Here is a 27,103-nt window from a genome sequence, read left to right as displayed (position 1 = left end):
TTTCTTTCTCTCCTTACGCCCTGGGGGTTTTTGTTGGGATTTTGTTTGGTTGTGGTTTTTTTTTGTTTGGTTGTTTTTTTTTAATCCAAAGGGAGCTGTTAAATCAACTCTAGGAGTGGGATATGTGGGGTGAGAGGTCCGTTTTGGTTTGTAGGTAAAGTAGAACTCAAAATATTATTAAATATTTGCTTGTTCTAAAGGACAGATTCACTTCATTATTTACGGGCAGACAGAGATAATGTTTGAACGTTAAAAATCGGAAGTTATAAAAAAAGGTATTTTAAAATCTGTCTCTGTAGTGAAGTTATACTGATACTGCTCCACTTTTTATAATTTCAATGCTTTTAAAGTATCATCTTGTTTATATATGAGTAAAACTTGGCTTGAAGGTGTGTTCCTTTACAATAGCTTTTAGTAAAATAATATTTGAGGAAGCAGAGCTACTTGTACATTATCATTCTAAACCAAAAGAATTCAGATTAAATGGGGGGGGGGGGTTTACTGAAAGTGAGATTAACTTTACAACTACTGGAGCAGCAAAAATGGGTGATGCAGCTCATAATGTAACATTTAACATAAAGCTGTAAATAATAGAAGTTTTTAAGGAAGTATTATAAATACTTGCCTTGTGCTCAATGGCTGGCTCTGTCAGCTGGCTGTCACATTTAAAATGCTGTATTTGAAGAGATTTTTGTAATCTTGACAATTTTATATAGGGATAATAGAAAAAAAGCTGAAATATGATATGCCAGCTGAGAAGTAGTGATGAATTTCTATGGTCAGTAACTTTTCAATCCAATCTGTTCACATCTGGGAAAGTGTTCTGGCATATGGCTTCGGAACTGCGTGGATGTTTTTATGTCTAGGATGAAGATCCCTGGCTGATTCCAGACTGATCTTAGCTGGTGAATTAATGGGATGGAGTGCTTGCTTTACTTTGTGTGTAAGTACACTGTAATGAATTAGGCTCTACTCCATCACACCTTTTTTGGATGTGAATCTCACAGCTGTGGTTTGGGAATTTTAGTGCAAATGACAGCAGCCCTTGTTTATTGCTCTGGTGTTCTCTATTGTAGCCTGAAACCTGACAGTCAGAATGTCCCAAGGTGGCCTTGAGCTGCTGGCTGCCCTGTTTCTTCATTCTGTGCAAGATGTACAGATGCTAAGTGGTAATAAAAGCAAATGGTATCCTGCCCTTCCTTCAGGGTTGTTTCATTAGCATAGCAGCCTGAGCCCTTGTCATGTAAGTGCATGAGCCTGGATAAATCATGGGTTACCATAAAAATTGGGGATATGTTAAAAGAGGGGCAGCACCAGAAGTATGAAAGAATGGCTGAGCACAGAAAAACAAACCTCATTAGAGCACTTGCTCAAACACAAGATAGAAAAGAGAGAGACTAGAAGAACAGAGGTATGGGAGCAGTCCAGCAATCTCTTAAATGCAGAAGAAAAGCATTGGCTGGTTTGAGAATTTCTGGTAGGAAGAGCAGCCATCAATACCTATTCAGTGAGTGTTCTTGGTGGGCAGAGTGAGTGAAAACATCCCTCAGTGCTCCTCCCTTAGCTGCAGGGACCGATTGCTGTTCACCTGGGGAACAGACTGGTTTGTGGTTCAAACCAGTGCTGGTGTGTCACTGCTCCCAGGAGTCAAATGACCTTGTTTATAATGTGTAGCTGGGCCAGTATGCAGCTGTTTCCACTGTAAACTCACAGAAAGCTGGGATCAGGGTATGCTTGTGCATATTGCTTTGCAATTAACCTTGTATGGACACACATGCAAACCCCTTCTCCCGTTGCTGCCTCAGTGCTCCTTGCTGCTGTAGGCAGCACAAGTGCATTCTTCATTTTTGGTTCATTTTTGCCATGCCAGAGAAACAAGTGTGTGGGTAGAAAGGAGTGGAAGTGATGCTTATGGTGCTGAAGAAATGAACTACATGGTGAAGTGGCTGGGTAGTTCTGATCTTGCTAAAGGAACCAAAAATTATTTTGTGTGGAACCATTAATTCCCCCATTCTACAACACACTTCAGAAGAATCATTATAAAACTGGAAAAGACAAGTATATTCAAGATGGAAATTCTTTTGGAAGAGCAGAATTTTGTATGTATTCTTGAAGATAATCTGTGCAATACGCTTCCTTTTTAGAATCTGTGCAATGACGCTTCCTTTTTAGAATAGCAATTAAAAATAATCATCCCATTGTATATAACAGGTTTGCTTGCATTAAGTGGTCCTAAAACAAAAATAAACCATTTAGGCATGAACATTTTTTTAAGCATCAAATTCTAGATAGAAATAGGATGGAGCTGCTAAGGATTGAAGGAGGTAAGAAGGTGGGTAAGTCCCCCCTTTATTGTGCAAGCATCCTGCCCTGGGTAGTGTCCTTAAACATGGAAGAACTTCCAGGGACCTTTGCTTATCATTAATATTGGCATGCAGCACAAAGGGGAGGAATATGTTTTCACTTCCTCATGAGATTTGCTCCAGTAGCATGTGATTTTGTCCTGTTTCTGACAGAGCTTTCTCTTCATGCTAATGGTTTCTTTTTTGCTCTCTGTAATTTTTGAGGCGTTTTTGTTTAGTTTTGTTTTTCTGTTTTTTGGCTTTTTTTTAGTGTGTTCAAATCTCTGTCCTGTGGAGTAGAATTTCAACCAGTGAGAAAAGACTTGTCCTCCCTGTTGACAGAGCAGGGATTCCCCAGGAATGATTGAGAAGATGCGGTTGTGGAGAGGGGTTTTCTCTTCAGGTATTGGGTAGGAAGCCTCTCTCTGCTGTTGGATTTCCAGACCTAGAGATGTTGCAGTGTGTGTTATGTGACATTGTCCCCACTGCATGTGCCTCTCCCAAAATGGAATAAATGAGAGGGGAAGGGACATCTGACAGATGTGCAGGCATTTTGTTAAAAACTGGAGGATGTAGTGGTGAATTAAGCTGAAGGGAGTAACATTCTGTATAATGCAGAGAAAGAAGGGGAAAAAAGAAGAGGAGAAAAAAAAGAGGGTAGATGTGTGGGGGGAGACCCAAGAATTTTAAGGATTTCTTAAGGATTTCTATTCTACAGGAGAATACCTTGGAGAAAAAAGCGTACAGGGGTTTGTCAGCTCCTTGGAGAGCCTCTTTTTAAACAGTGCAAAAGTGCCAGAAACTTGTCCTGCGGATGGAGGAGAGTTGTGTTGTGTGTGAGTGTTTTGGAGAAGTTCTGTATCTTGGAGGAAGAGGAACTAGAGTGTGATTTGACAGTTGCTACAGCAACTAAGGCTTTTTTAATGGAAGGCAAGGATAAGTGATGGTATAAAGTCTTGTGTAACTGACGTACCTTCCCCCGCTTCCTGCCAATTTTCCAGTATATTAAAACAATAAGTAATTTATGACTTTAGCTGAGAAATGGCTCTATGTTTGCCCAGCTCAGACTCGTTTGCAAGACTGCATGATCTTTACAGAGACAACAGAAAAGAAATTATTTACATAACAGAAAGCAGGGATTCAAGCATCTCTGAAAAGAATGCTTTTCAAGGGACAAATACATCCCTTGTTCTGCCTGATGAAATTTTGTTTGATGTGGATGTTAGTGGGACAAGTTTTTTTATCTCATAGCTTCCTTTCTTCTTATCCTCTTCCTTCCTCCCGACTGTGATTTTTTTTTTTTTTTTTGCAAAGTTTTTAAAGCTGTTTTTGGTTACTATGGAGTTTTTTTAATGTAGGAATGATGACTGTATTATAGCGTAAATGAAAGATAATGCAAACCTGTGGCAGGAGGGGAATTCTGCTGGCTGTCTCTGCAGCAGTGTTACAGAAGCAGCCCTGGCAGAGATGTGTTCCAGTAATTGTTGTCCATGGAGAGACTTTAACCCTCGTAATTTTTTGGGACTCAGGAGGAATGCTACAAGAGTGGAAACCACACATCACATCCCAGGGTATAGAAACACTCGCTCTAGGATTCAAAAAAGTGCCTATTGTCCGTTCACTGGTTTAAATGTACATATTTTAATTTAGTGGTGGTTTTGGTTTTATTTCTGAGATTTAAGGGCATTTGACAGCTGAATTTCAGGGGAAGAGAGTTTGGATAATGCTCCTGTTCTTTGAAATGTCACTGGAAGCCTTAGGCTGCAAAGGGGCACTTTGCCTCCCCCTTGGGTTCTTTATGCAAGATCAGAGCCATTTCTTAGTTAAGGTTGCTGATCTTGATTGAAGAGTTTGTATTAAACCACTAATATATTTGTAGATGAAACACAAATATGCACAGTTATAGAACCTTAAATACATGTTTTTTGCAGTTCTTACTCAGTTTTTAAGCCTTGTTTTGATGAACCAAACATGTTTACCTAGCTCTTCAGAGCTAAGATTTATTTTACAGATGCCCTTGCTAATATTTTGAGCATTAACAACTCATAAGCAGAGCTCCCAGATTTGTAGGTTTGTTTCTGGTGTTTCATTTTGCAGTTTAAAAGAAAAAAGTTATCTTCAGTAGAATTCATGACAGTATTACACAGTGCATTTTTAAAAAACTGACTGAACTAAGACCCAGTTTTCAAGTGAATGACACTGAGGTATTTAACTGGAATAAGTTCACTGCTCTCGAGTTGCTGAGAAGCAGTGCATGAAGCATGCACATTTTTTTTCATGGATGAAAAAGTAATAAACCTTTGCTACCAATTTTATGCATTTTAAAACTCAGTAGAGGATAATTGCTGCCTTCTTGCAATCATTATGGCATTTTGTGGATTCACGTGAGATGAGATAAATAACTGTAATATTTTAGCTAAAGGGAAGACTGACAAAAAGATCTCCTTTTAGATATTCATGTGTTAGTGACCAGTACTTACTAGAAAAGAAATCGCAAAGTTTGAATTCTGCAACATGAATGTGTTCCTCCCGTAGCATCCTGTCTGCCATTTTCTTCTTCCTGCAACCCTCTCCTCTTCCATCCTCACCCAGACCTTGAGATGGCTTATCATTTTTGCTTCTCTGACTCATTCACTTGCCCTGGTGGCGTAACCCCACCTCCAAATCTCTTTTACTCTCACTCCTTCAGGCTTCCTCAGGGTCACCCTACTGCAGGATTTTCCTTTATGTCTCACCATCTCTCCCTCAGTGGGACAAATCTGCTTTCATCTCTCTCATCTTAAGGAGCCTGTGCTATTCCAGCTGCTGCCCATCTCCTTTCTTGCTTTTCTATCAAAGAGATTGATTCAGCTCCTTGAAGTTATTTTTTCATTTCCATCTGGGCTTCTAGGCTGGCTCTCATCATCTCCATGGCACCTGACTGCCCTTGTCCAGTATTCCATGACTGCCAAAGAGCACTGTGCTTCTAGAGGGACACCAGAAGAACTTGCACTTCATCAATGCATTCTTTCTACTCTTTAGGTCACACAAAGTGGAAGTCTTTCAGCTCCACTGAATTGTTCGCAAATGTGGAGTGATTTTTTAGGAATAACTGAAAATGTTAACATTTAAATTCTACTATTGTGTTATAAAAGGTAAGAAATTATTGAGAAAGTGTGATGGTCAGGGTGCAATTACACAGTATGCCAACCTCCCATACTTTTTAGGTTAAGGGTTTCTCCACTCAGCTGTTTTTAACTGTGTTTCGGGTAAATCTTCCACTTAATACTGTAGATTATGCTCTGGCATGAGAGTACATGCAAGTATTTATTAGATGATTTTTTTTTTTCTTTTTTGGTCAAAACTGGGTATACAGTTTCTTTTTCATACAATTACTGGATTTCTTATTCATGGATACTCATCTGGAGTGTGCCAATGCTGCAGACAGCTGTAGGCATGCAGCACACTTATGTAAATTTTCTGAATAACTAAACTTTGAGATTTACTGGGTGATAGGAATATTTTAGTGTCTCATTTAGGCAAACACTTCAGATTTTTCATTAGAGAAGCCAGATTTTCTCACCTGAAGAAATGGTATAATTTGAAAGCAAAAGCAGGTTACTTGCAGTTTGTAAGATTAATCAGTCATCACAGGCATCAGCAAAAATCTTAGAAAGGTTGAGGCAGAAATATATGAAGATATTCAGAAGAATCTTATCCAGTTTAATTTAGTAACCTAAACTTTGAAATAACACTAAGCTAGTGTTATTTCAAAGCCTTTTGGGAATGGATATTACACATGCTTTTTTTTTTTTTTTTTTCCTACAAAAGTTGAAAGAAAAGTAGTCATCTCTTTTTACTTATTTTTTCCCCAGATTAAAAATGGCAAGAATTTATTTGCAGTTGTCTTGAAAGTGAATTCTTGCTAAATGGTTAGAAATAGCTACTCTTAAGTATTTTCAAAGTAGCATTAAGCCAAAGATTTTTCTGCCTTCATGGTGATGACATTACAGACCAAAGGAGTTGAACTGAAGCCCAGTTTATGCAACTGATGATAGTATTTTATGATCAGAAAACAGCACTCCTGTCTTTATCTTCAGCATTTTTTGAAGATGGAAAACTGTAATTTGGAAAATTGAACAGAATAATTCTATGTTTTCCAGCAAATGGTTCTTTATGGAAACAGGTGGTCAGCTGTTAATACTAAGAGACAATATGCAGAATTATCCACAAAAATTAAATTTAACAAGCTGTGTCTTTTAAAGGGAAGCTGACCTGGCTTGGGTTCACTTTGTTACAATAGAATGTGTTTTTCCAATCTCCTTGTCTTTTTCTAAGGTAGATGCAGAAGCTCACCTGAGGGACCACTTCATTTTACTGTGTAGAAAAAAAAACCTGATTTAGTTTCTATTGATTTGACTTGGTTAACAAGGTCATATATAAAACTGTAGGAATGACTGGGTTTCCATTTAGTTTAATACTAATGCACCACTAAAGGCACTGATCTAAATTGAATGGTAGAATGTTGTTATATTCAACACAAACCAAAAAAAAACCCAAAGCTGAAGCAGGGAGATGGGTCTTACAGACTGCACAGCTTCCTAGCAGTAGAACGTGATGTAGAGGAGGTGTCTCCTGGTTGTCTCTGTGCAGCCTACCCTGCCCAAGTCAGCCTAACATCAAAGAGAGCTGCCAAATCCTCTGCAGCAGGAGAGGGCGTGAGCTGAGTCACTGGCTGGGGAGGTGATGCTCAGGGTGGCAGTGGAAGCGCTGCCAGGCTGGGGAGGCTCAGGGACTCGCAGAGGGAACATTCTCAGACCTCAGGAGGTGCTTCTCTCTGTGAGGGGCAGTCCCTGGTGGGTGCAACCCCTTCCCAACTGGTTCCCTTAGCTAAGGAATGGGGCTTTGTGCAGTGGGCTCCTTGTGGCTTGCAGAGGGGTCACCCTGCGAGGCTGTGGCGAGGAGGATGTGCCTTCTCCAAAGAGTCCTTGAGTATCCCTGGATCGCATCCTGTGAAGAAACACCCCCTTGGCAGCATCACTGTTGCACTGTAACCATCCTGCTGTGTGGGGGTTCCTGGCAGAGATGTCCAGGTGGTGCCTGGAGCATGGGAATTCAGCGTGCAATGCTGGAGCATGGTGCTGCATTGCTGGAGCCTCTGGAAAAAGCTCTTCCATAGTGTGTGAAACCTGGCAAGTCAATGTGAAAGCTGTAGCCTTACGTGAGAGTTACAGAGTTAGCTGCAGATAAGGAGTGAACGAGATAAGCTGACTTTTGTAATCGAGTAATTGATGCTCTGCTAAAAGGAGTTGGATTTGAGTTTGTTGGATCAGCTGCACTCATAGCCTGAGAGTGAAACTTTTGACAGTTCCAGCCCTGTTTGGACCAGTTGCAGTAGGTCTTTATATCCAGGACCTGGTCCACTCTATGGAGAGTTATGGAGTGTTATCTCTGTTGCCTAATGTCTGAATGTGATAAGTTTGGTTACATGAGACTGCCAAAATAGAAGGAAAGAAGTTCTGGTAGCTTTCTAAGAAAGGCACTCAGCTCTTTGAAAGAGGAAACTCTCTTTGATATATGATATCCTGGAGTGTTAAATGTGAGCCCAACCTTGCAGCATAAAGGGCTGCAGCCCTTTTAACCCAGTATTTTTTAACCCAAATGTGTTTGGAGAGTTTTCAGTGAGGCCTGGCCTTTGTTTCTATGTATTTATATAATCCACATTGCACAGAATATTGATAGTTACATGCAGTTTTACAAGGAGGCATGTTTAACATCTAATGTAACAGCAGTACTTGTGTAGGGCTGTCACTTCTTTGTGACTTGCTTATTTACATTCACAGGTCTGACAAGTCTTTCATCCTGGTTTGTATTTCTGCTGTTTCCCATGCATCCTGGCCAAGCAGTGGGTTTGTCACTGCCACCTTGCCTGTGTGGTGGTGCTGGTGAGGTGTCTGAACTGTGCACACATCAAGGCTCTGACTGAAAGAATTTCCATAGCTCTCGATGCATTGCTGCAGCCTGGGTGGTTACATAGCTCTCCATGTATTTATGGGTATAGAAATAATCTCTGTTAGTAGAAGCTGGTGCTGACACTCATTCATGGGGAATTCTATTAACAAAACTGATAGGGCAAGATAAGGAGAGGAGCATCAACAACTGTGCTTGCAATGCTCACTGATGAACAAATGCAGCTTCTGCCACCTAAATTTAACAGTGCAAACTCCTAAAAGAAGTTATGGAAGAATGGCAGCCATTTGTTCACCCCTTCCTAGATGTGTTTGCCATAGAGCATCTGTGTTAGAAATGCCAAATTCTGACACATTGCCAGAATACTAATTTTTCTCAAAAATAATGCTTACTTTACCACGCTATTGTGAAGTCATTGATTTGGGTGGTAACTTACTCAGGGGAGTAAATCAAGCCAGGCTGTAAGAGTGTAGCAGCTGTCAGCTTTTGAGAGCTTCCGTACTGCCAGGTCATTGCTTTTTCTGCAGAAGCAAAGGCAGCCATGGAAGAGCCTCTGCTACTTGTGATGAGATTCCTCTTTTCAGGAGTGTGGGTCAAGGCTGCCTCTTTTCTCATGCAGGAAAGTTGTGCTGTTGCAAGTGTAGGTTCCTTGGCAAGCAGCTGTGCTTCTGGGCTGGAGGAGAGCAAGCTGAGAGTTATGATGATCCAAGACTGGCTCTCCCTTCCCCAGCATGTGCAACACAGAGCATCTCAGCCTGGAAATGAAAACAGAATGGGGAAATGGTTGTACCATTTCCTAGATGCCTGGGTCTCTCTAGTTGACATTGGGTTTTCTTTCTGAAGAGAAATATGGCCTTCATGGTGATAGTGATCCCACCTACCTTGTTTAGCTTATCTCTCAGTCAAATTAAACTGTACCACTTGTTGATTGCTAAACTCTGCAAACAGGTATGTAACATAGGAGATAAACAATTGAGAACAGAAGCTGGAGGTTTTTTTCTGGTAGTTAAATATGCAGGAGCATTCACCAATTAAGATTTTACATCTAGATAATAATCCTGTGCAGTTACCTTGCTGTTACAAAACAGCTGCTTGGCAGTGGAGTGGCCTGTCTTCTCAGACTGGAGGTCAGAAATGGGTAGGCAAACTGTGGTTAGAAAGAGGAGATGGCAGTGGCAGGTTGGGAAAAGCTACACTGGAGAGCTCTCAGCTAATGGGATTACAATAAAAAATCTTTATTTGCTTTGCATGTAGCCAATCTAGATATTTATTAACATGGTCTTATTTCAGTTTAAGACTGGTCACTCATGGATCATCCCCCTCAGGCTGTGGATGTGCTCACAGGAACGTAATGACAGGAACTGTTTACCCATAGAGAGATAGTGCTGCATTGCCTTTTTCATCTTTTACTTTTTGGGATCTTACCAGACAAATTATCAGGATCTCAAAATGATAACAAATCTTGTATATTGGCTGAGGTGGTGCCAGATTTCTTTGGCTCTGACAACCTGGACACATGGGGTGATGAATGGCTTGAGAAAGAAACACTTGGGTGCTCTCCTGCCCATGCCCGCTCTTCTTGTCCCTGTCCTGCTTTGAGTCCCAAGGTTTACTTTTCCAGTTTAGTGTGCTATTGTTTGAAATGTCAGCCACCTCCGGCCTTACCCCGCCTAAGTTGTAAAGTTTTCTCTCCCTCTCTTCACTTGGCTCGGGAGGCAGGGAGGTTTTGGGACCATTCCAGGGCTTTTCTGAAGCTGCTTTTTCCACTGTCAGGCAGGGTCTGGCACTGAGTCAGCCACTGCTTCCTGGTTCTCACCCTTCCCTTGCAGGCAGACAGATGACCTGCCTTAAGGGAGTGACCTTTCTTGGAAGGTGAAATCAAGCACATAAATTAAATGCTGACCATAAACATTAGCCACATACATACTTATGAGCACATTAATCCCGTGTTAACAGTCCCCAGTGCAGTGTTCATTGATCAGCTAGTTACTCTTCATGCAGTGCTTGGGAGATGACAGCAGTATGTACATTTTTGTAATCATTACAGATTAGCATATTACACCAAGGCAGAAACTTTACTGCAGTAATTTATTCATAATCTGATGAAAGAGGTGTGTGTTTATTAGGAGAGCTCAGTGAGGCACAGAGCATATTTGTTACAGTTTTGAAAAGGAGAACTTTGGTAACTGAGCAGGAATCTTATTAGCTACATCTTGCCCTGTGCTGAGGAGAAATGAAGTTACTAATTTACTTTCCTTCCTCTGTTTGTGGGCTGTAATGTGAACTGACTTTCCTTCCTGCCCCGGTTCTTCTCTGGGAGGCTCCTCTCTCATTTTATGAATGCTTGACTGCCACCATTTTTGTCTTGCCCAAGCATCTGTGGAAGAGGGTGAAGGAAGGCACTATTTAAGTATCTGGATGCATCCTGGGCTGCTCAGGAAAGAAATAAATACCTTACCTGTGTCTACAAAGTATGATAAAGGGGAGTTTGATCCACACCTCTTGACACTCACCAGGGCTGAAGGAATTACACCTCAAGGTGTGAATTTCATGTTTCTTCTTTAACCTTGCTTTTTCTATTTCTGATCTCTTCTGCCATTTAGTCTTTACTGTTAAAACTGTTTTCCCTGGTGCCACGTTTAACTTGATCTGAGTTCATGCTTTGCATAACTAGATGGGAGAGCAAATATGATCTGACAGTAGCAGGCATGCTTTTTGAAGTTACTGGTGTGTGTGTAACCATTAACTTAAGGAGAAGATCACTTTGGTCTAAAATAACTCTCCTTGCACAGATACAAAATTTAAACACTAAGTCATGTGAAAGAAGACCCCGTGTCTAGAAATTTCTATGTTCCTGATCTTACCTCTTCGTAGAGATATTGCACTTGGATGGATAATTTCTGTCTTCTGAGCTGCCCATGTGGGTGGGAAGGGGTGGGAGGAACCAAGAGAGTGGCTGACCTTGCAGTCAAGGTCTCTATTAATTGCCTCTGTCAAAGCAGTGTGTTCCAGTTGGGCTCTTTAGTGTTTGCTCTAACTGTGGGCTGCTCTCTTTCTCAGCTGCAGGGGAGTGATTTCTACCTTAGAGGCCTTCAAAATCATCCCTTTCTATTCATTAATCAAGGACCTAATCAGATTACAGGAATCTAAATGGACTCCAAGCACTAAGTTTTTAAGTTCTGTGGAAATTTTCCACTCTTTAACATATGATAACATGCAGACTAATTTAAGTTAATGGCATAATACTTCTCTCAGGAGATAATATTCTAATTGATCTTATTACTGGTAACATTATCTATGGACAATTAGTATCTGATGGAATCCCATTGCTCCTGCTTGGTGAAGAGATGAAGCCTCCCAGGGCAGCTGCATTCCACAAACAGCTGAGTTGCTGGGAATCCCTGTGGGGCCCCATAAATTCTTAAATCTCTTGTTTTCAAAATAATGTTTTTCAGTCATTTTGCATGGCTTTGGTGGTACAATGTAAAGTGAAGGAAAAATACCAGAGTCACTTCATGCTGTTCTTTTTCATCATGTTATGATATTTGAAACTTTGCGATTTGGTTGATTTTAGCTGTCATGAAGATAAATTTCCCATGGATGCTTTAGACTTGAGAATTCTTGTACTTTGCTGAAATTTTTAGGGAACAATAATACATAGTCTGCATGTGAACTTGTATCAAGAGACAGAGAGATTAATCTCTTGGGAAAATCAAATGTTTTGCTTTCTAGACGAATTTCAATTAATTTCTTGTGGTCTCACATGGATTTTCATCTTCTTATTGTAAGTTCTCTGTCTCATTTTTATTCTTTGCTTTACACCAATGTGCCTTTGCTTTCCCAAAAATTTCATCTACTTTTTTCACTTGTCTCTAATGGGATATCTCACATTCTCAGCCAAACTTGGTTCTGTATCTTAGGAAACTCCTCTCTCTTCTCTCAGGTTGCAAGCTGGTAATGTAATGTCCCTTGCAATCTGATGGAGGTTTCCACTCTTTTCTTGTCATTTTCCCCCTCTTGGTTTTGGTGTCCCTTTTTTTTGTCCCTTTTGGTGTCTTACAGGATTTTTGTCCTGTTAATTATCTTGCAGTTGGCTGAGGCTAAAGAAAAGGAGGTTTTGTTCAAGGCATTATGTCTTTCTTGAGTTCCAGCAGTGCCCTGTGCCAAATATGATGTGCACTTATAGAGTTACCTTTTTCCCAGCAGTAAGTCAATAGCTGTAGGAAGAAGAAGGAGCACAGGAAGATGCAGATGATTTTCCTCAAGTTGTCTGCCCCATACAAATATTTTATGCCTGGGAGAGGAATGTGAAGGTAGTGAGTATGTTGCTTCATGGTGAGTTGAGCATACCTTTTGTTCTTCCTTGCTTAATACATGAGGAAATAAAGGAATAATTTTCTGTCAGGTGTGAGTTAGCATACTGGGTAATGCTGCTGTCAAAATTTAAAAGTGGTAAATCCATGGGGAAAGGATTCTGGAACAAGTCACATTGAAGTAGTGAGCATTTTTGTAGAAGTGAACTATGTGTGAAAGAAAGATTGTTTGGGCTTCTCATTCTTTTGTTGCTTCATGTCTTTTGTCACTTCATGTCTTTTGTCAGGGTAATCATGAAAATGGATCTTTCTGAAATCATAGATGACAGCTATAAGTCATTGCAAGGTGGTAGTACATGGACATCTAACTGAGAGCTGACTTCCTCTTGCAAAATTTCCCTCTTAGGAGACAGGTTTTCAGAGGCATGCACTCAGAGATATGCATTTCTTGTGTTTGCAAATGGTTAATGTGCTAGTGTTCTTCCCAGTAGATTTGGGATCTGAGTTGTCATTTGTGACCTTGAAAGCCTGCTCATAGTAAGCCAGTAGGTGAGAAGATGCAGAGATCCCTCAAAATGTCGATACACAAGATTTTAGTTGCTGTTCAGATCCACTGGCCTACATGCAGAAGGCTGTTGCCTCTGGTTTTTCCAGTCTCATTCAAATTAACTCATTTTGTGTCTTCCTTTTTCTGATACCAGTTCCTGGTTCTCATTTCTCTAAAAGTCTCACTTTGGTTCTCAGAAACAAATGAAGGCAATCAGTCCAGTGTTAAGTTGCAAATCAGCTCTAACAACAAACTAGGCTGAACATCTTCCACTTGAATTCAGTGTTCTTGCTTCTACTTGTGCTATAAGGTTAGTAAATCTTTAATCAGTATTAGTTTTGTCAGTCCAATACTGCTTATTGTTACCCAATTCCCTCCACCAATACTGATCTCTTCTTTTTTTAATTGTCTTCTTCTATTTTTGCCTTTAATTTTTTTATCTGAGTCATCTCTTTTGGAAAGTAGATTTTTCTTGCCCCATTGCTGCTGCATTTTTCTTCTTGTGAACTGTGCCTCCTGTGTTTTGTGTGTAAACATTCATTGCTGTAAGCTGCTCTTTGAGATCCAGAGGCAGATATGGGACCAATTCAAGGGAAGCAAGTAGAGGTTTAAACTCTTTTGTTTGTGTTGTGGGACAATCCCATGTGGTGGAGTTAGAGATGATTTGAAGTACGATCCCCAGTGCTGCACTAGCTCCTTTCCAGTTGTCTGTATTCCTTCTCGGTAGGACTTTGAGATGAGCTGTGTGTAGCTTCCTAAGGCTGGAATGGACACTAAGGAACTCTCTAAAATAATGGTGTTCTGCAAGATATCCAGTATAGTGTATAAAATACTTGCTTTTTAAATAATAACACTTAACATACAGTTATTTTGAAGTACTTGATACCATTTACACTTTCTTAGAATGAGTATCTATGCAGGGGGATGTTGCCAGTATGTAGAATAAAAGTCTCTGTGGATGGGCAGAACAATGTGGAGGTTAGGTTTCACTTTGATTAGAAAAGCAAACTGTTGTTTTGGAGTCAAATGAAGCTTTTTTTTTCCCCTCCTTCTTTCTCTAAATGGTTGCTGTTGTTCTTACATTTCTTTGGTTTTTTAAATGGAGAAAAAAGTAATTTTTTTTCTAATTGGCCATACATTCTAAAAATACAGAGTATTTTGGATGAAAATTGGATTTAGTAGTAGAAATCTGACTTTCTTTTGGCTTCAGGAGATGCTGCCCTGACAATTAAGCTAATAAGAACTAATCTTTATCAGTTCTATCATGCATAAAGGAGATGAGAGCAGAAAAGATTGTGCCTTTAAGAGCAGTTTTGTCAGTGATGCTGAAGAGGGTCAGAGTTTGGTGCCTGAATCTAAAGCCAGGCATTGCAGGTGGCCTCTGCTGATGATGCTGCCAGCAACACAAGTTTGACACAGAGGCACCCTACTACAGGTGAGCCCTGTGACTTCTGGCTGGTTTTACTCCTGCTGAATAGAGCGAAAGAGAAGTGTAGAGATGTTTAAGGGGCTGGAAGCACAGTCCCTGCGAGGCTCGGTGGGCATCCCTGGGGGTGAGTGTGCATGGCAGTGGCGGAGCTGGGAGCCCATGCCGGGGGTCTCCCAGCTCCACCGGGCATCGCTCAGCAGCCGGCGCCCACCGCTGCGGCTGGGTCTGCATCTCCGCTCTCCCACTGCCAGCTCTGCTCGGAGCTCTGGCAGCACTTCTGCTGCCACAGCAGCTGGCGGGCATGTGGCACTGGCTTCCACAAGACCTTTTTTATGGAAGAGGTTGAAGCCTCTTTCGTCGTTTTCATGGCTCTTTGGGAAAGTGAATTGTGTCAAGTGTGGCATAAATCCACTCGCAGCATGCCAGCCCAGTCATAGTCCTCACTGCATTGGTAGGAAATACCTCCCTCCTGCCTTTCCCTTAGATATGTCTATTGAGGATGCTGATACATCCTGTGAACTGGCACTGTGTTTTGAATTGTACTGACTTTTATGGTATAAGCCTGCCAAATTTAATTTAGGGATATTATAATTAATAACTCCCTGTGAGAGTGTGCCTATTTACAGAAATATAAATGGTTAAGGCTCTCTTGTGACATGGAGCTAGTGAAGCTGGTGATTTTAATAATATGTTTTTATTAAGTTCAGTTCTCACAAAAAAAGGTTTTTTTCTCTTTCCTCCTTAGTAAGAGAATGAATATGGTCTTGTGTTCTTGTATAATTTGCAAAAACAAAACTAGAAACAATCTCTGGAGATTTAATTATCTTATTTTTATAAGAAGTGCAGGGTACTTTGTAACAGTGTCATTTTCTCACTGTCTAAAGTCAAGTTCAATCACAATATGCATACACGGTGTGGATTATGTATGTATTTTAAGTAATATGTCTGTATTTCAAGTCATTTTTTCAGATTAAAGTTATCAGGTAGTCTTTATAAAGTGGTATATGGTAGCTTTTCAAACCCCAGTGTGACCATTTTTCAGGAGAATGTTTTCAGTTCAGTCACTGTGCTGGTTTTGGTACAACATGTACCAAAGCTTGCCTTTTAAATCCAAAGTTCATTGAAAGAATTGTTGGTTGGTTTGTTTTTTTGGTTTGAGTTTTTGTTTGTTAGTTTTATTTTTGTCTGGAAGAATTTTTATTCTTTTCTTTTTACACACTTATTTTTTTTTTAGTTAGAGTGCTCTTTGAGGAGGAGGGTTAATGGAGGTATGCACTGCTGACTACAGGAGATGGATTGATTTCTGAAAGCAAGTGAAAATGCCTGAAATGCTTCAGCTTTTTTTTTTTTCTGGTTTCCTGATCTTTAATCCTGAAGGAAAAGGAAAAATGAAATTAAAACCAGCCTTAAAGAGAGCTCTCGTGCAGTGGTGGTGGGGTTTGTGTTTTGTCTCTTTTCTAGTGGTGATAAGGAACGAGTTCAAAGATACTGAAAGAATGAAATTCTTTGGCCTTTTCATGAGTAAAAGCATTAGTGAGCTTAAAGTACGAAATGAGGAGAAATGCAGTGAGCTAAAAATTGTGTAAGCTTGTTGCACTGTTAAAAGAACCTTCTATAATTTTCATGCCTTCTGAATCACTTAGTGAGCTTGCTTTTTTTCTTCTAAACATAACAGGACATGTTATTAACTCTCTCTATTGCAAAGGCCATGGTGCTTATGTTTATATTTTCCTGTAGGATGCAAGGTCCTACAAAGTGTAGTCTTTCTTTTGTACAGCATTGCAGGGTTTGTTAATACACACTTCTTCCTCTGAAATTCCATGTAACTTAATGAACTTTGACAGGACAGACTCAAGTGTATTGACAGGCATATCATGTGTATTGATATCACAGCTCCACAGAGAGAAATGACTGTCAGATCAGATATCTGGCTTAATTACAAATAGGTTTAAAATTTTATCTTTTGCTCCTATCTGGCAGAAGCTAAACTGATACAAACCAATCCCAACCTGACAAGAGTGTGACTACGCAGAGATGGATACAGTGATTTAACTAACACACTCTCTGACTCAGGGGGAGGGCGGGTGTGAGGGAGCTTTTTTATTGCTGCTTCCTACTTTTTCTTTTTGGTGGACTACTGTGGCTCCAGATGTCCAGGAGCAGACAGGGTGGTGAGTTCATGGGACACCTGGGCAGGTGAGATTCCCCTGCAGGCTGGGGCCACATGGGATGGCTGGGATGTGAAGGATGCTGAGGCTGCTCGAGTGGTTTGGTTGTTCCCCCACCTGCAGATTGAGCTGGCTTGGCAGGCTGGGCTGCTGGGAAACCACACAGCCTGAGGTTCACACCAGCTGCTGCTGGAGGGCCAGAATCAGTCTGTGTTGGAGAGGTGGTAGGCTCTGCATCTGTTGGTTGGCAGTGTAGCCAGCAACTATTGAATCGTAGCCACTGGATGAATTCAGGGCTGGAGGAAGACATGGATTGTTTTGTGTTCTTGCTGTAAATTTAGCATGTATACTCTGGTGGCAGGTGTTGACTCTTGAGGACATTGCCTGTTATGCTGTCTGGACTATGTAATAAAAGGTCTTGGACCACATTTTGTCTTCCCTGTGATTTGGTGGTCTGCATCTTTTTGAACCACAAAAGAACACTATTCTATTTTCCAAAATGGGGGTCTTATTATTTTATTAGTGTACTCTCTTCCTCAATTGGCAGGATGATATAATAGAAGCATAATAGTGACAGGACAAGGAGTAATGGCTTTAAACTAAAAAAGAGTAGGTTTAAGTTAGATACTGGAAAGAAATCCTTTAAGAGTAGTGGGGCTCTGAAACATTTGCTCAGAGAAGCTGACTTGAAGAAGCTGTGGATGTCTCATTCCTGAAAGTGTTCACAGTTAAGTTGGGTGTGGCAGTCTGGTCTAGTGGAAGGTATTCCTGCCTATGAGTTGGAAATAGATGATCTTTAAGGTTCCTTTCATCCCAAACCAGTTTATGATTCTGTGATAAGAGAAGAAGCATGCCAGATGCTTATCCTTGTGAGGTGTTTCAGGGAAAAGTGTCTGAGCTCCACAGTACAGTGTCATATATGTCCATGTCACCTATGACTTCATAAATTGTCTCCTGTGTTTGAATTCAAGCTGTGGAGCATGCAGGAAAGAAGTTTCTTTTGCTTTCTCCTGACTTATACCCATGAGGCATTTAGTTTTTCAGGTATCTTGACACAGCACTTTTAAATATTTGGTGTTTGGGTTTTTGTGTAACAAATGTAAGCACTGGTGCTGTAGCAATCTGCCTCTGTATACAGATTTACAGGCAGTCAGTGAATGCCAGGCTGTCTGTGGTGGAGATTTTGTGTATACAGACAAAATCAGAAGAAACTGAAATGTCACTTTAGGTCTCACCAGGCTCTGCTAGCATTTTGGAGGTGTTACTACCTTCCAAAGAAGTTATTCCTTCATCCACTGAAGAATTCAATGCTAATCCATTGTATGTTACCTTAGCATTTTTCCTTGCCTGAGAACAGATGGCAAAGCCAAGCATTGTGTTGATTGTTCTGCTATGCTCTGAGTCAGTTGTAACACCTAGGATGGCATCATTTTCTAGAGAAAATCTTCTCTGGAAGAAACCCTTTGGGTGCTGAAAAGCACTATAAGAAGACAAAACAATTTAAGCTAAATATTTCCATGAAAAAAGTCTCAGATTTAGTGTGTCAAAACTTACAAAGTTTGATTAATTTCTGGCAATTCGAAGACGCAGATGTTAAATTGACAAGGTATACTAGAATGTCTGTTCAGGTGAGTCTGGAAACCATAAATTTCCAGTTTAGAGTTGCCTACATGGAGATACTGAGCCAATGTCATAACATCTGAGAAATTCTGGATTTGACAGGTAAAAAGGCAGATGAGACATTGTGGTAAACTTTTTTTTGTCTGTTTCCCCAGGAGAACAGAGTCTCCTGCTATAACACATTTTGAATGTTTTGTTATGGGTCTCATGAACTGAAATGAAATTTTTAAACTGTTACCATTTCATGAGAACGAAAACCCTGTGTTTCCAGTTCTGTTTCATCTTTGCCACTGCAGTCCACAAGGCTAAAACTTAAAGCCATCTGGTCTTAGAGGAATGGGAAATATTTTTGTACTGGCTAAAACACTAAAGCAGGAAAGAAAAAACCAGATATCATAGTTTCCAAAATCTGCAGTTCTCTTTTCCTAATGTAATGGTCAAGTTTCTCTTATGCAGATAACCTTTTCCAAATACTCAACACTTTTGAACTTCCTGACTAAGTACAGGCAAAAAAAAACTGCTTCTTGAAACTGGACAAGATTTTGGGGGTTTTTTCCCCTTTCATTTAAAGGATATAATGGATTTCTATGAATATGAAGCTGCCTGAATACAAATGTATGAACATCTCCCATTTTTAGGCAAATTTCTTTGTCATAAAATACAAAAAACCACAGAATATAATTTACTGTGTAAACTTCCAGGTTCAAAACTATTTCTGGACTGATAAACCAGGACAATAACCAGGATATTCCTTATATTTGGTGTGTTTTCATCTTCCAAACTTTTTTTAAAATGGATTGTCTCTGTCTGAAGATCCAGTGAGTCAGGTTCACTTTGCTGTGCTCTGGTTTTATGTCACTGGAAGCTGTTTGACACTGATGTAACTCAATGAATCACTGTCTTCCTGCTGCCAGCTATTCTGCAGTGAATGAGTGTGTCAGAAGGATTACAATATTTTACATTGTAGCTGAAATTGATAAAACCAGGTTGTGTTGGATGGTGGTAGCTAGGCAAGTAAACTGTTAGATGCAGTTTGTTTACCTTGGTGTTATGAGATAAAATTACTCTGAAGTAACATAGCTTTTGGCCTGGGTCTTACTGGCAGTCTCTGAGTTCATATAATGAATGTGGCTGTCATGAATTTGTCTCACTGAATTACTGGTCTGCCACTAAGGGTAGGAATTTTCAAGCATGAGCTCTCTCATCTGCCAGTTAAACATATAAGGCAATTGTCTTGTACCTCACTATAATCAACACAGTGAGCACCTCTTTAGGTCAAAGGATGGCAGGATAAGTGAGATGATGTGTAAAATAGCTCAGCCTTACAAAAGCCAGCCTGCATCTGTGATCCAAGAGATTAATTGCATACAATAGATAGCAAAACTTCTCAAACTAAGCATGTACTTAAATGTTTTGCTGACTGGCAAATTTGCCTTTGGTCTGAAGTCATTAGGGGCTTATTTTTACATGAAGAGCATTTGCAGTCAAAACAGTGTTGCTATCTCTGCTTCATTTCTATGGAAAGATTAAGAAGTTTGCAAGAGTTTGGAAAAGAATTCTTGCCCTTTGGCCTGGAGTGGCTGCCAGTGCTGTCACATCATGCCACTCCAGGTATTGGGAGAGCAAGTTTGCATTTGCAGGACTACACTTTGCCATGTGCCGTACAGGGGGAGTTTGGGAGCCTTCTGAAAGCAGTGATGGCACAGGGCTGGTAAATTCCATGTGCTCCCTCTGAGACCAGGCTGGGTGTCCCTTTGGTAACACTGCCCTACACCTCCAGGGCACGTGTGTGTTTGTGTGTTTCTGTGTGTGTGTGTGTTTCTGTGTGTGTGTGTTTCTGTGTGTGTGTGTTTCTGTGTGTGTGTGTTTCTGTGTGTGTGTTTCTGTGTGTGTGTTTCTGTGTGTGTGTTTCTGTGTGCGTGTGTTTCTGTGTGTGTTTCTGTGTGTGTTTCTGTGTGTGTTTCTGTGTGTGTTTCTGTGTGTGTTTCTGTGTGTGTGTGTTTCTGTGTGTGTGTGTTTCTGTGTGTGTGTTTCTGTGTGTGTGTTTCTGTGTGTGTGTTTCTGTGTGTGTGTGTTTCTGTGTGTGTTTCTGTGTGTGTTTCTGTGTGTGTTTCTGTGTGTGTGTTTCTGTGTGTGTGTGTTTCTGTGTGTGTGTGTTTCTGTGTGTGTGTGTTTCTGTGTGTGTGTGTTTCTGTGTGTGTGTGTTTCTGAGCACTCTCCTCCATCTCCCTGACCACTGGCTACACCAGCTGTCTGGAGGAACCCTGGGGTTTTACAGGGACCCTTGATCTCAAGGGGTCTTTCCCTGCACCACAACTGCTCTCAGCATCTGGGCTGCTCCCTTCCCCAGCCAGTGACACTCATTGACCAGACAAGGCTTTCATTCCCAAGAAGTCTGCTAAAATCTGGTCAGAGCACTTTGTGTACAGACCAGCTTTATTCTTTCATTTGGAATTTTCACTTTATAATATTGTATAGGTATAGTTGTCATCAGAAAGTAGGAAGAGTTTTCACTGTGAAGCTTAACAACGCTGAATTGCTGTTGTAGTCACAATGTGACTCTTACCCACTGGGGTAGCAAATGTTGCACCATGGAGGCAAGTGGTCAATATTCATCCCTTTGTCTTTCTCAAATTTTAGTATCTGCAACAAGAGGGGGAGAAATAATGCTTTGCTTATCATTATCAGAAGAAAACAATGGTCATATATTAGCATCTGAATTAAAATATACAATCTGTAAATATCAGGGACAGATTTTCTGCAGTCAATTTGGAAACTCTGCTACTTTATTATTAAGTATTTAGTGAGAACAGCAAACTGGTGATAAAATTGGACTTTGGAATTTATCTTAAGACAGAATGCAAATGTTTGAACTTTTTTTGGTTTTGATCCCCATTGTTTTTGCAATCTCTGAGGGCAGTTCCCTTTAATTTTGAAGCCCTGCTCATGAGTACCAAGAGCAAAAGGACTAAATGTCATTTAAAAGTAATGTAGCAATACTTGCCAACAGCAGAGCTTTAGTAGATTCTGAGACAGGAATGTGGGAGCAGTCATAGCCTTAAAAAAACAACAATAAGCTTTAGTAAATGGAGAATCTGTAAAAATATTTGAGAACTGTGCATGATCTCTTCTTGCTGTGTTGAGTTTTTGCTCTCAAGATTTTTTGGGGGCTGGGTTTACAATTTTTTTCTTAGGAAACCTCACAGAAGACTTTAAAAAAAATGATAAAAGCATTTACTTAAGAGCTGCCTTGAAGACCACTCCCTCATTAGAGTTAATTTTTTTTCTCCTTTCCCGGCTGTTTTATCTGTGTTAATGTAACTTAGTTCACACATCATAGCATTTTGTGCCAGATTCTCATAGCGTTTATTATTATAGTGGTGTGGTGCATTTGTCTTGCTGGAAGTATTTGCTGAAGTGACCTCTACTCAGAAGTGTGCATCAAAGTTAAGGAGGTCACGCCTTCAATGTGCTGCTATGAGCAGAGCTAAGAATCTGGGTGGAGCTGATATTTCCACAGCAGGAATTTGTCCCGTTCTCATAGTTTTGAGAAATAATAGGTTTCCAACAAAAAGATTTCACAGCTTCAAGATTCAGTACAGGAGGAGGAAGAGGATAAGTATCTGTTTGCACATTGTTTAAAGTGATCACACAACTATCACCCATGCCTTACCCAGAGAGTGAGAACCCAGATCTCCCTACAGGGAGCATCCTTGCTCTCCCCAGGGAAGAGATGAGTAGATGGGTGAATTCCTGCATTTGGATCACATTTTGAAGGGCTTTCTATTTCCCAGCACTTAATGACTTCATGCTTTTACAAATAAGGCTTTGAGGTCGTCCATCATTCACGCTGTCACAGCTGGGAGTTGAAGAGAAATAAGGTATTTTGCTTTTCTTGCAATAAGCCAATTTAGGTCATGTCCTGTGCTAGTAGTACTGTATCAGGTCATGAAAATAAGCTTCACTCTGTGGTTTGATAATATTCAGAAATAATTTCAGAAAACACAATTTCAATTTTTCTGTATAAAGATCCAGCAGAAAGGCAGGCATGCCATTCTCAGGTATTTAGGTATGTATTTTGTGAGATAGACATAGAGTTTCTGCTGTCCTGGTATGAAGTTTCAGGACAAAAATATCCAGGGTTTTCATGGTGATGAAAGTTAGGCTAATACACTGAATTTTTAAGCAATTAAAAAAAAAATATTATATTACTCAAATTTTCAATGTTGTTATATTATTATCAATATTAAATTCTCAGTAAGGAAGAACATTGCAGAAATGCTGAGTAAGGCACAGTAGATTACAGATGTTTTTTCACAGAATAAAAAATAAAATGCAATAGTAGTATAAAACACCCCAAATATTTTCTATGGCATAAAATTTCATATCCTGTGAGAATTCTTCAATTAGAAGCTAATGTTAATGTTTTGCATTAAGTAAGAGAAGGAGTTGAAAAATGGTTTGATTGGATAGCCATTTGCTGAGGTGAAATGCTCAGTATTAACTGAACAGAAGATTACAAGTACCTTTTCAGCTGGCACAACCAACCTCTATCGAAAATCCTTATGCAACCTCAACTTCCTGCTCTGCACAACTTACACAGAGCCTGTTAGTGGTTTACTGTGGAGATGAGAATATCCCTTCTGCTATTGCTTTTCAAGGAGTAATGGGATCACCTTCTGCCAAAGAGTGAGAGGAATAGCTCCTTTCATTTGGAAAGATAATTTTCTCTGGGCTAAAGGAAAAATATTAAATAGGCTGCTAAAGCTCCTTCTTAGCCTTCTCAAGGTAGGAAAATAAATCTGGTCGATAATAGGCCTCCTTTTTTTTTTTCATTTGCTTTTCCAAAGTTGAGGAAATGTCAAACTGTTCTCTTGTCCCAGAAGAACCAGGAGAGAGGGAGTTGGACACAGTGGAATCTCCTTAGTAACTGGCATACTGCAGCCATCGGAGAACCCATTGTGTCAGAACAAGTCCTTCATGGGGTTTTGGTTTGTGTCAGTTCTGGAATCAGAAGAATTGTGCAGGAGTGAAAATAGAAAAATACACTGAGCTGACAAATCTGTTTTAAAATGTGCAATGAAGACAGCACCGTGGCAGCACTTAGCTCTTGCAGAGCTAAGGACTGCCAACAGCAAGTCAAATACACATCAGAGTAGCCAAAGGAGAAATATCTTTTGTATTTTCCGAGATTTACTGATTTGCTGTCATAGAAAAGAATAAATCATCTTGTGTGCAAGAGCTTGGCCATGCGATTCCACTGACCGGCGTGTGCTGGCGAGCAGGTGAAAGAAGTACTTGATACTGTCTGTAAATAGCACTGCTGGCTTCAGCTTTGTTAGCTGCAGTGTACAACGTCCTGTGTAATTTTGGAGAAGCAATCCCAGTGTCTGCTTGGTAAGAAAACATCACTGAATGGTAAAAATTGTGTAAATCACCCTGACTTGGGATCACCCAAATCATTTGGGACTCACCCTGACCTTGAGTCTTCTGGCATTTGACCTTAATCTAGCTGAAGGTTGGGTGAAGCTTGGGGCCAGTTTAGGAGTGATGTGACTCTATCAGTAGGACTGAGAAAGAAAGACTGTCCTAATGTGGGTAAAATGTTAATTATTCTATAGCACTGATGTTAATGAAAAATGTAGGTTATTTTCTATTGTGAGTTAAAACTGTAGAATATACACACAAGTTCACTCTTACATGAATATTTCACAAAGTTTGGGCAGCAAAAATAAACCAAAAAAATGTAGTATTACCTTTTTTGTGCAGGTTTGAAGAATTGACCTGCTCAGTCACAGGCCAGAAGCTCTTTCTCTTTTTCATATGCATGTTGAAGGTGAGGCAGTAAGCAGCACGGCTCTAATACAATCGTGAAGACTGAATTAAGCCAAGAAGATGCTTCTCTCTATGCCACCTTGCTTTACTCTTGACAGTATTGCTTCATGTCTTTTAACTTGATGGCAGAGCATGAGTAACTTTATCTTAGAGATACCTCAATGCCATGCCTGCCTTTCTGCCTCCTGCTCTGCTCTCTTGGGCCATGGCTACACAGAGATTGAACCATGTCAGAGAACTTCCCCTGGTGCTGGGCTCGATCATCTGCACCATTGGTGTATAGTGTGGGCACAGGCCAGGAGTTCTTTCTGACAGACCATTTGGACATGGCCACTCTGTAGGGAGAGGCAGTTTTGTAGTGTGGATTAAGGCTGTTCCCTGCCAGCTGGGTCACTGCACGAGCCTAGACACGTGTAGTTTGTAAATATACATTTCAATCTTTGGTTATGGGTTTGTGGTTTTCTCCAGCATGACAAAATGGCTCTTCAGCCCTGAGCGAGAGAATCTTCTGGACTGTCCATATCAGCACAGATAAGCCATGGTAGTGAGAACATAACAGGGCTGCTGAAGCTTAGCAGATGGTAGAGCTAAGGCAGCCAACCATGCATGTGCTCTTTGACTGGCAAAACACTTTGCAAATACATTCATTTTTATCCTGTTCAGCAGGTAGCAGGTAGTGTCTTTCCATAGCTGCAAGTTAACAGTGCTAACACAGGTACTAATTGCACTATGCTGTGTTCCCCTAAGTGTAGGGACAGCCCTGGGGGGGTCACACACTTCCTGATGAATATTTATAAAATATAATTGATGTCATTGATGTACACGAAGCTGTGCTTTTTCTGTAGTCAGGGTTGGCACGGCAGTGACAGCCCTGTGACTAAAGCCAACTTCTCTGGGCCTCTACAACCCCCTTTGAGGAGAGTGGGGTCTGTCTCTGCCAGCGCTTAGAAACCTTCGTAGCACAATGACATACAGACAGAATAGGCAGGAATATTCATTATCATGGTATAATAAACAAGGTGAGGTTAGCTCATAACACTGGAAAACGCTGCACCTTATAAAAGGCCATGTAACCTGTATCCTGCATGGCTCTCTTTATGCTCAGGCCCTGTTGGTACTTTTGCATTAAACTTGTTGAATATACAGCAAATTAAAACAGGTAATAACTCGTTTCAGCATGTTAAAAGTTTCAGTAGGTGGGGTTTTTGTTGTTATTTCAGATGTGCTAGTGCACTAGGCACAGTGAGAATTTTGTAGGCTGCCCTAGCACACCTAGAGGTATACAGTAACTCAGCCTGGGTGGAAAATCCTCGGAATAGCCTTTTTTTTTCCCTGCTTCTTAACCTGGAACACTTGAGAGTTCTCATTCTGTTATTACTGTTTTGTCAATGAATTGTTCGAAATGTAAGGTGTTTTTGTCTTCAACTAGTGATACATGGATACCCATATTTGTAACGCAGGCATGCACATATCTGTTCCCACATTTTATGTTGAGTCCTTACAGCTTCTGCAGGGCTCCAGCTGTATCTGTGTTTTTCACTGGTTTCCCTGGGGCTGTTTTACTGGTGAGGAAGAGTCCAAGATTTAGAAAACAGGTCTAGGTCCAGAGCAGCACAAAACCCACATGATGGCTTAGATTAATGTTTCTTGGCTTGTGAAATTTTAAAATCCATGGTGGCTGTCAGCAGAGCCAATAAATTCTCCATCCTTGGCGTTAGATAGCAATGCAGTACTATTGGCAAGGTAAATGTCTGCAGTTTGGAGTTTATCATCTGTCCAGAAGGTATGTCTTTATACAGAAGATGCCTTTTATATAAAGAAAAGTCTGTGAGGAAGTGTGTAATGTGACCAAGAGTGAAGCAGCAGATTGTGACTGTGTTTATATGAGGACAAATGTGAAGTGATTTAGTAGCCTTATTAATTCAAACTGGAATGAGCAAATCTGGTGGTAAGGTCAGTGGGAAACAAACAGTATAATTTTTTGCATTCAAAATGTGGATCCTTAATTATGAAACAAGATACTCAAAAACATGAGGTAACATCCTGATTAATAATGTTTTCTTCAACAGCAGTGTACTACAAAGTGACCTTTCAAACATTTTGTTAAGGAAAAAAAAGTCCTGTATTTATTTCAAGCATTTGCAGATTTCATGCCAGCATAACATAAATCTAAGCAGCTGTAGGTACACAAATCAGTAGACTATCGAATGCTTTTTGTGCATCATGTTTTAATAAGGGCAAATACATTTTATTTTAATTTTAGGCATTGCAAAGGCAATCCATGGTGTTGTCTAGAACGAGTCTGTATGGCCAGCCCAGGGCTACATTACACAGCAAAATAGTTGTCTGCTGAGAGGCTATGCTCTTTGATGACAGAAGTGTTTGGGAGCAGGACAGAGTCATCCCTTGGGGCACAGCCTGGCTAGTGGGATACAACTTGCACTGCCATTCTCTAGAGTTGCCTCAGATAATTCATCACAGGTGGGTAAAAAGGGAATACAGTTTACAAGCAGTAATTATCTTTAAAATCATACTGCTTCTGATATACTGTATGTGCTGTAATACAGGAGGGGTATTAAGCAGAAGATAAATGACAGTCCTTTTCCCTCCTCATCCTTCTGATTTATTGCTGTATTCTTTTGTGATGTTAAAAGCTGCTTAGTTTGTCATTTGCCTTTGTATTGTACAGCAGTTGTTTTCCTTTTGTGGAAGTCCTGCAGGGCTGAAGGGCAGGAGGGGGAGTAGTTACCACAGAGTAGTAGGACTAGAAAAAAACACGGAAGAAAAATGGGTTAACATGGTTAGAAACCTAAAGCGGTGACAGCTGAGGTTGCCTGTGTGCCTTCAGGACTTTCCCCCCGGCTCATGGCTGAGTGCCAGTGGTGCAGGTGAGTGGTTTC

General features: G+C 40.5%; 1 protein-coding gene across 12 annotated transcripts in view; it reads left to right on the top strand.

Annotated features, from left to right (window-relative positions):
• ARHGAP6 (Rho GTPase activating protein 6) overlaps window positions 1-27,103 on the top strand; it is a 308,982-nt gene that overhangs the window by 203,811 nt on the left and 78,068 nt on the right. For 2 of the 12 annotated variants that reach the window (XM_085584550.1, XM_085584574.1), the window contains one exon: window positions 867-943. The exons of 7 other annotated variants lie outside the window; for them this stretch is intronic. In XM_085584550.1, the coding sequence (XP_085440676.1) occupies window positions 914-943 (30 nt within the window). In that variant the 5' untranslated portion in view covers window positions 867-913. Of the gene's footprint in view, window positions 1-2; window positions 944-20,471; window positions 26,685-27,103 lie in introns of those variants that run through there. 3 more of the 12 variants (XM_085584561.1, XM_085584567.1, XM_085584613.1) reach the window with 3 other exon arrangements.

This window comes from Lonchura striata, chromosome 1 (assembly GCF_050655825.1).
Source record: "Lonchura striata isolate lonStrDom1 chromosome 1, ASM5065582v1, whole genome shotgun sequence".
Lineage (NCBI taxonomy): Eukaryota > Metazoa > Chordata > Aves > Passeriformes > Estrildidae > Lonchura > Lonchura striata.
Note: the sequence above shows the minus strand (reverse complement) of the source record. Positions and strands in the feature narration are given on the sequence as shown.